The 17,347-nt window shown below is 39.3% G+C and overlaps 1 protein-coding gene across 2 annotated transcripts; it reads right to left on the reverse strand.

Moving 5' to 3' along the window:
* Window positions 1-536: 536 nt before the first annotated feature.
* smad5 (SMAD family member 5) lies at window positions 537-12,207 on the reverse strand. 2 transcript variants are annotated; one of them, XM_083891497.1, is made up of 7 exons: window positions 11,988-12,207; window positions 7,635-8,554; window positions 6,139-6,429; window positions 4,917-5,024; window positions 2,750-2,971; window positions 2,414-2,670; window positions 537-2,296 (listed from the first exon to the last, which is right to left on the reverse strand). In XM_083891497.1, exons 2-7 carry the CDS (start codon window positions 8,035-8,037, stop codon window positions 2,153-2,155), a joined length of 1,425 nt encoding a protein of 474 aa, XP_083747623.1. In that variant the 5' UTR covers window positions 8,038-8,554; window positions 11,988-12,207; the 3' UTR covers window positions 537-2,152. The 2 variants fall into 2 exon arrangements, with proteins under 2 accessions (XP_083747623.1, XP_083747624.1); XM_083891498.1 differs by lacking the exon at window positions 11,988-12,207 and adding an exon at window positions 11,474-11,606.
* Between the last annotated feature and the right edge of the window lie 5,140 nt (window positions 12,208-17,347).

Here is a 17,347-nt window from a genome sequence, read left to right on the forward strand (position 1 = left end):
TAAAATATTATATTAATTTGTTTTAAAAAATACACAGTGCATCAATTTATTTGACGACCTGTCACAAAAAACATTCATATATTTTTTTTTAATAATCTTTCAAAAACTGTTATTGAACAAACTGAATTCACCTTTTTGTACACACATTTGAGCTGAAGTCTGAGAAGTCAGAAATAAATGAATTCAATTTAATTAAAACAAAAAAAAATCTGTTCAGGAATGCAAGTGAATACGGTTTTTTTGTAATACAGTAAATTTGAAAATTCATGGATAACAATAATAATTTGGTTTTAGGATTAAAATTAAAGAGCATGTGTTTCTGGTGTATTAACAATTACACACACCAATGTTGTTAATTTAGGGCAGCTCTGACATAAACATTACATTCGGTGGTGGTCTAATACATTTGTTTAGCACTGTATGTTTACTGCAATACAGAAACAAAATGCGGAATGATGGAAAATAAGTGTTGTTCAGTAAGTGTTTATTTAGATCACACAATTTGTGCATCATTTATTATTGAAAGGGTGTATTTATTTTCAGATGGGAGGGGGAAAAAAGAACAGAATCCAAATATATCGGCCAATGGAAATTCCACATCGTATATCAACTGGGAAAAGCCACGTCTGTTTAGTGTGTATCAAGCAGAACAAATAAAATCATGGCATCATGTCGTTAGGCTTATTCTGATGTTGATATTATATGAATGATTTTCCAGTTGATCTTTTATCCGACAATCCTGTTGCTTACAGTCTTTCACACAACACGATTATCACAAACAGAAGGAAAAGCCACCGTCCTGCCTTTCATGGTTAAGATTTTCTATTGTAAGCACTTAACAGATTTTGAATTATTCATTGCAATCTCAGCACCAAGCAGATATAAGCCATCAGTTGCATGTACTCTAAATAAAGTCCAGTACTGTTGTGGCACAGATATACAATGGGTTAGAAGTTTGACTGGTGTTCAATCATATCTTCACTGGCTATTTAAAATATAATCATCGAAAGACCAACTGTAAGTGGACAAAATGGGTGGTGATGTGTTGGAAATCTTTCAGACCTCCACATAATTGCCCTCTTCTCATGCCTGAACACATGCCTGCTATAAATGTTACCGTTTATCGATGTTGACACACATGTTCCATACCGATCACTTTTATTAATATTTCAAGTTTCATTTACCTCATTTCAAGTATGAAAATGTAAAAGAATAGACACAAGCACAGAAAATTAAGAAATCATTGATACCAAATAACCTGTTTATTTCTTTGAGCTAATGAAGTCAATTATTTAGCAACATAATGCCTTGGTACCCATGCCAAAATTTAATATGCCGCCACAAAATCCACGAGTGCACAATATTGTTAATACAGTGAGTATGGAAAATACAGTCACTCTTATTTGAACTTGAGTACAAACAAGAATCAGTAATAATGATGTCCATTGTCTGATTAGATCATAAATGACTACTTCTATTGCAAAAGATGTAACATTCACACTGTTGTTAGCTTATGGCATATTAAACTTGTTCAGTGATTGATCTCCCAATATCAAAATCTATCAGGTTGGCATACATAACTTTCTTTAAAGGCAGTAGCTCAGTGCTCATTTCTAGCAGTAGAGACTATAAAAAAAGAAAGCATTCGTTATATCTGAGCCTAACAGTAAACATAATTGTGTCTACATCTCAATTGTAAATATTTGACAATGAGACAACAATGTAAGAAAGAAGTTCAGTAAAATTCCAATTTGTCTGTTGAACATAATGCAGAGTAGTGAAACAGCTCTGTTTCAATAAAAACTACACATACAGAGAGATAAAATCATTTGAAAAAAACTTGACGCAAAAATTAACATTTGACAGATTCAACCTTGACAATGAAGCCCTCAATTCTTGCTCGTGTAGTAACATCGTCAAGCAGTCGTGTGTCCATGTCATTACCGCTCCTTGGCTATTCCTTATTTTGCTCTTTCTCCACTTGCTTGCAATGTTGTTCAGTTTTAACAAATCGATTCTGGCTGCCGATGTTGAATTTCCAGCCAGATGTCAGCATCCCTTCCCAAAGTAAGTGTAAACAGTTCAGCCTTAAATTATAAATCACTGAGGGGGAAAAAGTGAAAACAGGCTCCCAAGCCCCAGAAGTCCATCATTAGGACACAGAGGAGATTGGGTTGAGAGGAGAACCCATCTGTGTCAGCACCTTATCCAGCCACTGCAGTGGCCCATGCAGGTGCACCTCAATCCAGCAGGGGGTGCTGGTGACATCCTGTCGATGATATTCAGCTCCCCAGCCCTGTGACGAGGCACAACAGATTGCTCAACAGTGACTAATGATGACGATTATTACTCTTATTAAAAGAAACAATGACACATGTTTAAATGTGTTCCACTTGTGTCATGGGGCTCTTACCTTGACAAAGCTCATCCTAATGGTGCACATCTTGGTGAGCTCATAAACAGCCTCAAAGCCATGGTTGACTGATTGAGCCAGGAGCTGAGCAAACTCCTGGTTGTTGAAAATCTTAAGGCTACATCCACTGGGAATCTTGCAGACAGTGGTGGGGTGGAAGCCGTGGTGATAATTACAGTTACGGCTCTGGACAAAAATGCTGGTGTCACTGAGGCACTCGGCATAGACCTCCCCTCCCACATAGTACAGGTGCACTCCTGAGTAACACAAACAAATGATGGTAAGGACACTGAAATCACACAAATGCATACGTCTTTCTTTGTGTGCGAGTTATACCTTTGCCAATGTGTCGGCGGGTGTTTTCGATTGTGGAGTTGCGGTTGACATTGGACAGCAGTCCGAGGCAGAAGCGATTCTTGTTGTTTGAAGGGTCAGTGAAACCATCCACAAGAACACTGGTTGAGGAGGCATGGTATGCCTCACCTACACGGTTGTTCAGCTCGTAGTACACAATAGAGCACCAGTGGCTTGGCTCCTCATACTCCACTGGTTGCACATCTGGGAAATTGCGCATAAGAATTGTCAACTTCATACACACTGACAAATATATCAGAACAAATACGGAGATTGTTAGTGACAGATAAATGAAAAGTACTGAAAGTTGCAACAGTGGTGAAAATGTTTCCGTCTTGGTCTACTGTCATAGCGTCTGCTGTTCACGTGCATATTAGGTGTTCAATTACAATGGATGTGCACAAGTAGCACAGGGTGTGTGAAGAGATCATCATAAACATGCCAACACATAGTTGAAAGCACGATCAGCCTTTGACAGTATGGGACTATAAGTAGCCCTGCTGCTGTATATAAAAAAACAAGCAGTGCCGTTATTAAGTCCACCATGACAAATTAAAGTGTCCCCATTAGAACTAAACCTGACATACATTTATTTAGTATGCTGGTACATTATGTCATCTTATAAAGCTTTGGCAAGAGCCCTGAGTCTTTTCTAGAAAGGTGAAACAGAATGAGTGTAGTTAACAAGAGCTGCTCATCAACTGCATTCAGTTATGGAATGAGTTCAGTTATGGAATGCAGTAAATATTCCGCACAGAGTAAAAATATAGCAGGTGGTTGCATTCACTACATTTCAGAGTCTTTCACATATCAACTGTCTTGTGAGAAGGAAAAATACCATACAAACATACTCTACTTCAGAATTACAACCATGCTAGCTGGATGATCCGTTTTCTGTGCTTTTGAACTTCCAAATTAGTTTTTCGCAGTAGGGCTGTCACTTTTTATTTGAAATCATTTCAAATGTTGTAGCAGTACCACTTAGGATCCAGCAGAGGGTGGTTACAAGGTTTCCTATATATCATATGACAGTAATTGCGCAAGAGGGACCTGAACAAACAATTGGCGCATTTCTATTAATCAGTTCTAGCACTACTCTTCTCGGTTTGGTACCAGGCCGTCATTTCTCATTATTACTGTATACCACCTCAACATGCTGCACGAAACTGCCTGATGTTGTTTATTTATTCATATGCATCACAAACAAGTGATGAGCAAAGCAGTTATTTTCAGTTTACCGAATCATTAAGAATCAGTGAATTAAAAAGATTATTTCAGTACTTCCTGCATGACCAGAGCACAGACTGTCCGACACAATCACTGAACTGAAATACAACTCATGATCACAGGCTTCCAGCAGTTCAGTCAACTAATACATCAGACTCCTGTAAAGTTTAATATTGTGATTTTAGACATTCCTTTGCTAAATGCTGCCAAGTTGTGCTAGAACTGAATGGTGGGAACACGCCATAAGTGACTTTGGTAAAGGCAGCTGCAGCAGCGACAGCATCTTAGAGATGTCCTCTTTATTCTATTAGAGCCCAGAGCTGATGCTTTTTAAGCAAAACAATGCCAATATTGGTCTGAAAATGATTAATAGGTAATTTCTTAATCAAGTACTGCAGAACAAAAAGTGATAACTGGAAAAGAATGGGATAAATTTAAGATGATGATTTGAGGGGAAAAAAATACTAGCACAAGTGGTGCTACTCACAGAGAGAAAACATCTTAACCATTTGTCATAATTACTATGCAATTACATGAGGGGAGTATTTGTATGCAAGTTTGGGCTTCATCCAAACAATCTGCATTAAGATCCACTTGGGCTATAATTAATACATTAAAAAAATCCATGCTATGCTATGCTGACTGTACATTGTGTGCTCTGATCAATTTTTTTTAAAAACTCCTTCAAGACATAAACCATCATGACACATGTTCATAAGAAAAAGGCTAACAGAAGACCCAAAAACTTTGAAAGCAGGACAGTCCAGCAAAATATTTGGAACTGACTAATTTTGTAGCAAAGTATCAACGTCACCTGATTACACAGAGCACAGATGTTCAAGCAGAAATACATTAATTGTATTCAATATTTTCAATATTGTGCACTGTGTTACTGTCAAGTCTAAATGTGGCATTTTCTCACCTCCTCTGGGCATGTTCTGTGGCACCAGACTGCTGCTGGTTTCCATGGACTGGCTCTCTTGGCCCAGCTGCTCATCAGGGGGCATGTAGGCTGGGGGTGGGGTGTCAGCTGAAACATTAAATGAGCAGTTAGTGAGGATGAGACCAGTTGTTGTTGTTGGCAAATGGTCTTACAAACATGCACGCACAAACATCTCTCTAGACTCCCTAGAATCATCACAGGATCTGTACCCCGGAAATGGTGTCAGATTACACATATTCCTCAGTTGCTAAGCCTCATGCTAACACATTCCCAGCAGAGATGAAATAAGAGCTTTTCTAGTCCACACTGAGGCACAAAACAATGCAGAAAAGCCACACAGAAATTTCAACAATTATGTAGCATTAGTGTAGACAATGATAATCAGGGATTTCAATACAAATAAACACAAATCCCAAATTGCCACCAAGATTTTTTTTACTGCTCAACTGCCCACAGCCACCAGATGTGTCAGCAGATCTTGACTGAAGCAGAACAAAGCACTCGTCATCAGACACACACAACGTAAACAGGAACAGTCAATGGTATTTATAGCAAAATAAATTCAGTCAGTGCATAACGCAGAACGGAAAGCAATGATACTGCTATATTTGAGCCTTCTTAAGGATAAAGAATGAAAGATTTGGTTCTGGTTAACTTTCTACTACACTGATGATTCAGTTTAAAAAATTCAGCAAGCATCATAAGATGCAAACTAAAATTGGGACAACATGGCACTTTTGTCGCTAACTTTTGAGCAACACTTTCTGTACTTTTTGATTACATTTATTACATTACTTTAAAACACACAAATCACCAGAGATCAGTGTTGTCAACAGTTGGCCCTTTCTGGCTACATGACAGTAAAACACAATAGCCTGGCATCTTTCCCAGGATCATGTAAACAAGGATTGTCACTTAAAAAAAACATAAAAAACTATTCTCAAATGAATATATAATGACCTGTAGTTCGTTCTAATAACTTTTAACTCACTCCACCCTGCACTGCCATCACCACTTCCCTAATACTCCACAAACGCATAGTTTTCATTGTTGTGTTAACAATTTTATTCATTGTTACATTATTAGCGTAACATACATCACTCAGCAGAGAAAGACAGAATAAACACTCTGTTAACAGGAGGACGCTCCAACAGCTTTCAACTAAAATGCAATGCATTTAATCTGAGATTATTTAGCATACCTGGGAGCTGGAATGGACTGGATGGCCCCGAGCTGGCAGGAGAGTTTGGATAAGTACCACTGCTGGCTGGAGAGGGGGGATACGGCGAGTTGGGAGAGATGGGAAAAGAGCCACCCCCACCACCTCCTCCACTGCTGCTGCCACCACCACTGTGGGGCTGTTGGAAGGACTCTGGAAAGGTGGCATTCAGGGGCATGTGTGGCTCATTGTGGGTGAGGTTACGGAACTGTACCAACAAACTGTGCTGTGGGTTGAACTCGCTGTGCCGTGGTACCAGGACAGGAGGGAGCACTGGATGACACAAAAATGAAGGCGGGGTGAAAGAGTTGGCTTGTTAAAAATGTATTGTTAACAATAGAAAGCATTTGTGGTATCAATTAAAAACAACAACATTTTAGCATTTAGAGTCAGGTGGCAATAGTAACCACACACATCACAGTCAGAGAACCAGCATGAAGTGGCGTTTATTCATCAACTCAATGAAGCTAGGAGGAGAATCTCTAGAGCAATTTCTAGAACTATTTCTACAGAGATGTAGGTCAAGTGTATGTCCGAAAGAAGCTAAAACCAGTGTATTCAAATACACTGGTTTTCAATCAAAAGCATAAAACTAGAAATGTTTGATTTAAAGAGTGTGAGCGTTTCTCACACTCTTCATATTTTTTTTTACAATTGAAACACTTGAAAACAACTGTCAAACTCATTGTGTGAATCCCTGTGGTGCTGGCATGTGTTTCACATTTTCATTTCTATGATGAGTTACATAGCCGTTTAAGGATGCATTTCTCAAAATAAACATATTCAATTTGAATACAAAGTTGAAGCAATTTTACTTTGAGCTAATTTACAAAGAACTGCATTGTTAAAATAATACACATACAACCCCAACATTGAAGGGTTTAACATGAAAGGATAGCACGCGTTTCCACAGCCATGAATTTCATCTACCAATTGACACCATGTGTCATGTTTCGTACATTCTCTCTTCACTCCAATATGTGAAACATATCCTTGAACAGGTCAATACAATGCTGGCAATCCCAAACCAGTGTAATGTCAGGGTCGTCCATAAACGTATGTGACGCAGTGTGTGAGAGTGACAGAAGGAGGGAGGGAGGGTGGGAGTAGTAATGAGAAAGCATTGGGAGTTTAGTCTGAGTGGTTCATGCATTTAGTAAGCCACTCTCTGATGCCACACCCTATCTGGAGAGCCTGAGGCATATAATCTAATAAGACTCCAAAAGAGCTAGTGATATTGATTTTCTGTGAAATGGAGGGGGTGGGGTGAAACAAGCCTGTGTGATGACAGCCTACTGACCTTTGTGGATTTGTTTACCAGCTCCCTGCTTTACTTTGAGCTCTAGCTAAAGGATGTGCAGATATCCATGCTAGTTATATTTTTATTTTCTTGTATTTTAACATACTTGAGAGTAAGTATAAAACAATAACCACCTGGTATAACAAAGAATGTGTATCCTGAAAGCAAAAGTACCTACCAGGGCTTTCCACTCGCTTGTAGTGATATGGGTTGATGCAGACCTCCTTCTGTTTGGAGCCAAACGGGTACTCGCACACCTCCAAGGGTTTGAGCTCGTGGTGGGACTGGAGATCGGGCCAACGCCACACACGGCAGTAGATGACATGAGGCAGACCTTTCCTGTGGGAAACCTGTAGCCGGCCGTCCAGTGATCTTGGAATGGTAACACACTTGCTGGGCTGTCCCGGGCAGCTCAGTGCTTTCTCCAGGTCCTCCATGGCACCTTTCTTTTTCTTTAGCTTTTTGACAAGTGCATCTACTGCCTTTTCTGCCCATTTCTCCTCCTCATCCCCCTGCTTCCAGCCAAGCAGGCGTTTGACTGCTGGGCTTGTGAAGGAGAAGAGACTAGACATGGAGGTCATGCTGTAGGCTGTATATGGAGGTAAATGGCAGGAGCTACGTAGTGGAGGGTTACTTCAAGGGGACCAAGGGGTCTATCTATGAGTCCCCTACTGTTGATCTCAAAATAGTGTTAATGGTCAGCAAAATAACCCACTTGAGTGTGTATCTGTGTGAGCGTATGAGAGGCTGACAGAGATGATGGGTGGGGTAGGGGAGAGGAGCTTTAGCCTTGTCTGACCAAGGACAGGAAGCAGGGGAGGGGAGGGAGTCGTCAAGCAGGACGCAGCTGCTGCTGCTCAGGAAGGGCCCTGCAGCAAGCTGTCCGGTGCTGGGTCACCACCACTGATGGAGGGAGGGGTGGCAGGCTGCAGGAGCCGAGATCAGGACCTCTGTCCAAGGGACACGTTGCAGCAGGTCTCCCGGGTGTGCGTTGACAGGCTTAGAAATAAGGTACTGACCAGTTCTCATCGACAATTCCCAACTCCTCTCTGGGCTGAATTCTCAAACCTAGATGCCGCGTTTAATCCCACCAGCCACCTGTATAACAGAAGGGAGGACACATGCATTTGAATAATATGCTTGTCATTACATACAGAGATTGAGAAATAAGCTATGATGACAAACAGTATGACACAACTTATGACTCAGATCTGGTTGATCAGAATTCCCCTCATCAAATGTCTGTAAAGTGACCCAGTCTTACAGAAACTAAAATGACTGTAAAATGAAAATAAATAACTGGTCATCTCGTTATGTGTGTTGCATGTAGACCTTGGATAAAATAGTGTATATGAAAAGACAAAAAATAAGAAAGACTCCGAAAGTGCCAAGCAAGTAGCCAGACCAGCATGTGAAGCTGGCAAGCTCCACAGATTTTAAAATGAAAGAAATATATATTGACCAATATGGTAAGAATATCATGGTTTAAAATGTCTTGTTTCATACATATATGTGCATTGGTTATTACATATGTTATAGTTCTGCTAGCGTTTGTCTGACTTTGAGAACTCAAAAAGTAATGAACAGACTCAGATTAAATTTCTGGGGATGTAGGTTAGGACAGAAGAACTAAAGGAAACAGCAACCTTGACAGAAGGTTTGCGCTCCGAGTAAAAAATATTTTCAGCATATGGGCTTAAAACAACATGTTCACTACGACCATGTGCACAGAGTGTGGAAAAGGAATAACAGGAGGAAAAGAAGATTAATGAAAACTACCGTCAAGAAATGTTCTGAAAGAAGTTTTGCAGACCAAATACTACCTAATACAGACACCTACATGTATGAAAAATCATCCTGTGATACACGACACTTCAATCTATATCATGCAGCCATAGCATGCAGAAAGTCGAACACATGTAGCCTGCAGCAGCAGCTGTTAGGGGGCTTGTGAAACCGGCCCTTGTTGAAAAGGATGTGACCACAAAAAGCTGCTTCCTCCCTCATCCCATCCCTCCCTTCCAGTACACAGCTGTCCAACAGCACTGCACCCACTTCCACTGCTCATTGTTCTACTCACACATGAAAGTGGAGGGAAACCTAAAGTGGGACATGTGCAAATACACAAAAGTTATCTGCTTGTAAATGCTGCAAGAATAATTCATTGTCTTTCTTTCATCAGTTTGTGTCATTGTTTACACATGACCTCTCATAGTCAGAGATCTAGCTGCAGCTAGCACCGTTTTAAACTACATCAGCAGTGATTCATTAGTTTACTGGAGGGTGAGCAATGATGAGTACCATATTTCACTGCAAAGACACCTCAGATCCAGCCAAATAATAAGGAAAAGGTATTGTTTAATCAAAATGTAGTAGATAAATCTCACCTAAACTGACAACTCAAGCAAAACCTGATTTGAATCTCAATGACTAATCTTTCAGATAAAACTGATCCCTTCTATACAAACAAGAATTTACACTGATAGGTCTTTGTGTTTTCACCATCAAAGGCTGAAAATCAAATCAACCTTGACCACACTTCTACAACAGTCACATTGTGAGTAAGGAACAGCAGGGAGGACTGGAGAGTGTGATTGACTGCTACTCAAAGCCTAAATTAACGGCAACCATGACTAAAGATGATTTGTAATCAGTCCTTCAACAACTATCAATGACTTAAACATACAAAGAGTACATCTTTTTAAACACTGAAAAGTACATGGCTAAGCATTCCTGAAGTTGACACATTATACAATTCTGTCAACATTTTTTGTGAGGTGCCATTTTCCAGGGATACGTTGCAGATCTATTTTACTGTTCAAGGCAAATCACAATGCAAGAACAATATTCTTTCCATTAGAGATGAGCTAACATGATACTCTATATCGCTATGACAGCGGTCAAAATCACTGGACAGAATATCGCTTACAGAATAACATTAAATCTGATACCATCTAAAATCCATTTGTTACATAAATGGTTCACTAAACTAAGTCTATGAAAATAATATATAATATAATATTTGATAATAAATAATATATTCGTGAAAATATTTTTTACAGAGTCGTGTATGTATGTTTTTTTGTTTGTTACATACTTAGGAGCATAATGTAGTTGTGTAGAAATGTATTGACATGAACTCTGTACTATCACTATCGTATATAAATAAGTGGTACAGAGACATCCCTAACTTCTAAAACGCCAGACTATAGAAAACTCACTGAGGTGGTAAACAATGAAAGTCATCCCGGAATCGCTGTGGTATGGGCCTGCATAATGCAGCTGCTAGTCGCAGTTACAGTAATGAGGAATGCCATCCCCCTCGCGTTAGGGAGTTCTATAAAACACAATGCTCAACTACACAACACTTTCTGTAAGTTTAGTCATAACATGCCTGACATGCATTAACTACCGGGAACAGACTATGTGGATGAACGGCTTGTTGATTACTGAACAGCAGCTGAATACCCCCACCACCACCCCCATCCACCAGAGAAAGAGAAAATAGATTCACAGACGCATCAACGCTTTCAAAAAACCCACAACAGTAGAACAAGACTGGATTCAGCGAACCTTTAATGGAACAATACCAAAGACTACACACAATGCAATGCTATTAGCCAACAGCAGCAGGCTAATGTACATAACCTCGAGGGTTTGCTAACTACAGTAGCTAATGTTAACAGCACTCAACTTAAATTTAAAGTTATACTCAGCTTGAGACCAATGCTTTAAACGCTTGGTAATTAAACTGTATACGACATGCTTAGCTTACATGAGTATAACGTAGTGCGCGTTTTTTTCTTTTCAACCTCTCCGTGGTTAGCCTGTGTTACTAACCCTTCCTCCTCTTCCTCCATTCCAGAAACTTTTTGAACTTCTGAAGCTAAGCTATGCTAGTTGTTAGCCCAGCCCTCCGTGGGAGAGCGGCGAGCCTCTGCCCAGCGCTGCCCGACTGATGTAGCTCAATAAACTACACTCCTTCTCCTCTCATTCAACAGTCGTTTAGTCACATACCTTTCCGCGAAGCACGCAGATCACCGTGACCCGCGTTCTTGCAAGTATTTTGGTCAATCGTTCCTACTTTCTTAGTGATTTTCCTCTAGATTTCCACCTCTTCCCTCCGTCTCCCCGTGCCATGTCCTCCAGCTCCTGGAGACAAGTAGACTGGAGGAGAGGCGGAGTGCATATCACTCCGCCGCACTGACAAACTAGTCCCCGCTTAAGTGTTGTTGTGACTTAGGATGGTTTTGCGACTTATTTATCAAAACAAACACGACCGTAAAATTAGCAACATCACTTGTATTTCAATGTAGCTAAAAAGCAGCGTGTTCAACAAACTATATTCAAAATGTGCATTCATTTTCTTACGCGTAGGTCGACGAATGTTCAGAAAGAACAAACTTTATCCAACGCTTACAAATGTAACATCGAGTTTAAGGAGAACAAAACCTGCAGCAAACAAACACAATGTCTGGTGTCATGGAGTGGTTGTTTTTTTCTTTTTAGTGTGTGAATATGAAACTCTTACGGTGGTCGTGCTGCGGCTCTGGAACGTCTCACAAGTTGCTGGCTCCACTCAGTCTGGAGCTCTGCGGTTTGTGTATTGTTGTCCTTTGTAGTCCGTTCTTCAACACTTTCTCTGTCCCCACGCCGCTAAACCGTTCAACTTTAACTAGTCAAACTAATACTAATGTACTCCTCGGCCATTTCCGCGGACGAACCGTAACTCCGGCAGGATAAATCTTTGGAGTGAGTGAGTGAATCCTTCGTTCTGTCTCCACACACCGTCCAAATGAAACACAGGGCGAGTTCAGGTCCAACCACTAGTGGGCAGTGTACGCTCAGTTGTTGCCTGTCATGGTCGAGGAAATCAATCATCCAAATAATACAGTTCTGGATGTATACAATAATAATTGTACTTCATATATTTATAAGTGTACAATCACCCGATTTGGGGTTTCAGCTGAAACATGCACATACGTATTAATGCAGTGACATTCTTGTTATGTCTATATCTGGCTGTCAAAAAAAATGTACACAGACGCAATCATGTATTGACAGAAAACACACTTGTAAGGGAAGTGATGAGATACAGCATTAGTAACTGGTTTGAATGTTATGGTTGAATGGTACTGCACATGGTACAACATCCCAATTTACTGCCACAATCAAAACACTCCATGTTATTGCTCCCATGCCTAAGTTTTAACTTGTGTAAAATATGAATAATGTTCAATTTTCAGTGTAGAAAAGTGTCAGTAAAACAGTGCATAAGACCTCCTATTATTTGCAGTAGTAAAACAATCTCCTTTAGTGTTGTTTGTTGACTAAATGAAGCATCATCATAATCTGTTTACATCCCTTGCTTCTTGCCCATAAAAGCCCTGCTCTATTTTTCCATTTCTGTGCCCATTACATAAACCTTTCACTGTTGACTGTGACAATCCATTCAAATATAACCATCAGAGGAACTGATTAGATGCTTTTCATCATTACAAAACACAAAAGGTTGTGCCACAATGTTGCTGCAATGCAGCTTTGAGTCTAATTTAGTCTAATCGGTCAAATTTAATATTCACAATGGACAGAGACACAGACAGGGACAGTAGGCCTTTACGGAAGTTATTTGCAATTTTTAACCTTGTGCAAAATTTGTGCAGGAAATGATGGTAAGTGCTTAAATGATAAAATAAGTTTTAAATTGTTAATATATGCTTGGTTGGATGAGACTACAGTACAGAACTCAAACCTCTGAACACACACACATGCATGCGCACGGACACACACACACAAGCTTGTTCAGCGGTCTAGTGAGGACACACATCCACATAATGCATTCCAGAGCCCCTCACCCTAACCTTACCCATCACAACTAAATGCCTATACCCTAACCTAAACCCAATTCTAAATAGAAAATACTGTTTTTTTATGTAATGTAGTAAAAGTATTAAATAGGTAATGACCTGTAGTGTCAAGTGTCCATAAAACAGAGCACTGTGTCCTCCTGTTATTTGCAATAGTGAACATACCCACACCTTTAGTGCCTTTATCATAATCTGATTACATGCCTTAATTATTCTCCATAAAAGCCCTGCTCTACTTTCTTCTGAATCATCTAGTTATTTTTCCATTTCTGTGGCCATTAAAGAAACCTTTCACTGTTGACTGTGACAAACCGTTCAAATATAACCAGCAGAGGAATTGATTAGATGTTATTTTCATAACAAAACACATGCCTAACACTAAAACCAGGGCTTAACCCCCCCCCCCCCCCCCCAAAGCAATTTAAAGGTGTGAGGAGCTGCAAAAATGTCCTCACTCTGTATGGTTTATACAATATTTGATCCTCACACACACACACGCACACAATTCATCTGCATATTGTACCTCTAGTCATATTTTCATTGAGCATTTTCATGGTTCAAAAAGATGCAACTCATAATTTATAGTTACTGGGTTCACATTTTAATTTACATTGTAGACTTTAAACTTTTAATACGTTTAATTTAATTTTAATGATGGTAAGAAGTTGAAGTGGTGTAGGTGCCGTCTGTAGAGTTTCAGAATCCGCACAGCTACTGTATCTAATAGGGTCAGTTAAACTGATCCTGGTTCAGTTACAGTCAATAATGTACCCACACATTCCTCAAGACTTTTTTGGTTTCACCATTTTATTATCTTCTTAGCCTCAGTGTGAAAAGGAATGTTACATTTTTTTTATTTTCTTACAGTGATAAATCACATCACATGATCACAGCAAAGCAATAATAAAATGCGTTAAAAAACAAATTTCAATTTACACAAATATTATGAAGCGAAATCTCTGCAAATGAACGCACCGTGACATCAGTGTCTTCACACAATCAATTCAGTGTCTTCTCAAACCAACTTTATCAAACCTCTACGGTACACGAGAGTGCAACTGTCAACTAATTCTGATTCAAACAAAGGAAACTGTAAGTGTGGAAACTCTTGTGCTCAACAGGTTTATGTGATGGGTGAAAATGTCAGGTATAAAAATGTAATGCATAATAATGTACAGTATACAGCAGACGTCTTCAGAGAGAGTTATGGTGTAGAGCACAACAACATTCAGGTCACAGAGCTGCGTTCATATGTTTGGTAAACTTGGTCCTTACATTCAAGAGTTAGATTTCACAAAATATTGCTTTCATTATCAGCAGTTAACGACAACCAGACTAAGATTTGGGAAGGTTATTTTAGCATTTAGGTCCCAAACTGGTTTGGATTGTATCATAATATAATAAAAAATGATTTGTGTCTTGAATAAATGTCAAACACAGACATTGAGCGAGCAATCGGAAATCAGCAGTGCCTTGTTTTTTTTAGAAAGAGATGCATCATGATTTTTTGTTGTTGTTGAAGTAGACTGTCTCTTGGTACAGTGTATTTTGACAATGTTGTACATCTTGCCATTATTCTCCTGTATTTCAAAGCGCTTATTTATATTTGAAGGTGCCATATGTAAGAATGTGGCCAAAAACAGTTACGACATTCAAATTCAGGTTAGGTTTCGTTTTCTGACATAACTGGCAACCCGTGGTTGCTCGGCAGCTGAGACTCTACTGACTGCAATGATTGGTAGATGGCGGTAGGTGGCGCCACATGCCAAAACATGATTTCAAAATATAAACATGATTTGCAGTCTGCAAAATATTGTTTTTAATGCAAATATTTTGTCTGTACTGTTGTTGTTGGTGAGTTCAGTTTGTTATATGAACATTATTCCTGAGTCTCTGTGACATATTAGGAGGATTTTATGGCCAGTTGCTTTATATTTATTACATAATGCACCTTTAAAGCTTCATAATTTATGGCAAACAAAACATACATCCATTTCGAATATCAACAGGAATTTATGCTATTAAAGTATTGATAATAATTGAAACTATCAATCCATAAAATAATTTGATTGATTTTAAATGATATGCCACTTCCTGTAACTTCTGCACAAATTTTGTGAGACTATCACGGCCACAGGAGACCGTGGTACAAACAGCTGAATGCACAGATTTGTCCGGTACTTTGTCGTCGACAGTGCAGAATCAGAAACACTTCCAAACATCGCTTTTCAGGTGACCATGTGAATAAGAATCAGTAAATTCTTGATTCACAATCAGCAGTGATACCCAGCACTAATGATAAATGTAGCTTCTTCAGGAGGTTTGTTTAAGAAAAAAGAATGAATAAATAAGAAGGCCAGTTAAAACCCCTGCATGTTCAACACTTGACCAATAGACCCAGAGACCCGCTGCATGTGCTTATGCTGTTTTTAAAAGGTCTCTATTTGAGATTTTTGGAAGTGTGAACATAATTCAGAGCATATTACAGTAAAATGACAGTGAAGGTGTTTTCCTGCCTGGATTTGATTATTGTTTTTATTTTCTAGGACACAAGGCTGTTAAGTCCCGACTCCTGAGAGGCTGACAATTTTAATCCAATACAGAAATTGTACATGAGCCTCATTACAGCAATTTCTTCTTTGTAAAGTATGTGAAGACACATAAATTACAGTGGCAGAGCTACACTCTTTTTATTTGATGGGTTCCATATTGGAAAAATTATTATGTAGTAAATCAGGACTAACAGTATACAGACTCACTCGGGACTGCAGCTGATGCCAGTGTAATGAGCACAGCTTTCTTGTCAGACTGCATGCACCAATATAAAAATACATGCCTTGTGTGAGGACACTGAGCAATCAACTCATGAAAAAACAGGTGAAATGTGGAAACTGTGGCTGAATTTTGATTTAAAGCTGTAGTGCATACCTTAAATATGAGCAAATGTTAATTACATTCAAACCATAGTCGGAGTTCACACAATGATCAAGCACATCAGCTCCACATTGTTTTTCTCAGTATATTGGTTTTCAGATCTCGTGCCACTCAGTGACATTCCCACGCTGCACACAGGAAATGATTTGTGTTATGTCAAGACAGACGATGACAACGGCAACATTGTAAAGTGAGACGACTGCAAACAGGTTGGAGTATGACTGAAAACGCATAGGGGCGTCCATGAAAAGTTTCAGAATTAAATTCTACTGTTCAAAAAAAACTCACCATTTACACACAAATGCTCCCTAAGCAAGGTCTGATAGTTTTGCTTGACAGAGCCTGTTTTCAGATGATACATTGTCTCTGTTCATGAAGATCAGACAGAAGCAGACAACAAAACAACAAAAGTTATGCACTGCAGCTTTAAAATGGTTACATCTAGTTCATAACTAAATAGAACATTCTGTGTTTTAGGGGGGCCATCATGCAATAATTGAATAAATCTTAGCAGAAAGAGAATTTTTATTGTCTGTAGTTTATGGAGGTTTCCTTTGTGCAACTGTAGATTTTTTCCCACACAACATTACATGCAGGGAGAGTCTTTCCAGTAGCACTGAGCAAGGTGCTGACATCAGAATTGAATTTAGCCCCCAGGCGGCGCTCTGTGGCTGTCCACTGCTGCTAAATAATCAGGAAGAGTCAACTGCAGAGAACAAATTGCCCCACTGGGAGTTAAAAAGTGTACCTTAATAAATATTCTACAGGACCACACAACCAGTGAAATGTGCCTACTTTTTTCAGAGAGAGAAACGCAGCTCCAACAGCAACCACCTGCTTTTAAAATAAACGCTACATCATATTATTAATTCATTTAAAAATCATGTTTTTGGATAAAAATCTCACAGACTCGAGCTCTGTATCAGATGTAATCCGTGTCCATTGTTGTGTTGAGTCCAACACTGGAAAATGTATATCACGTGACCACACAGGTAAACTGGGCATGCACTTTTCATCATAGACCGGAAGCTGATTCAACTCTTATGTCGTTTGTTTAGATCCAGAAAATACTACAAACAGGAAAACAACC

The sequence above is a fragment of the Microchirus variegatus genome, assembly GCF_963457635.1.
Source record: "Microchirus variegatus genome assembly, chromosome: 6".
In the NCBI taxonomy this organism is placed as follows: Eukaryota; Metazoa; Chordata; class Actinopteri; order Pleuronectiformes; family Soleidae; genus Microchirus; species Microchirus variegatus.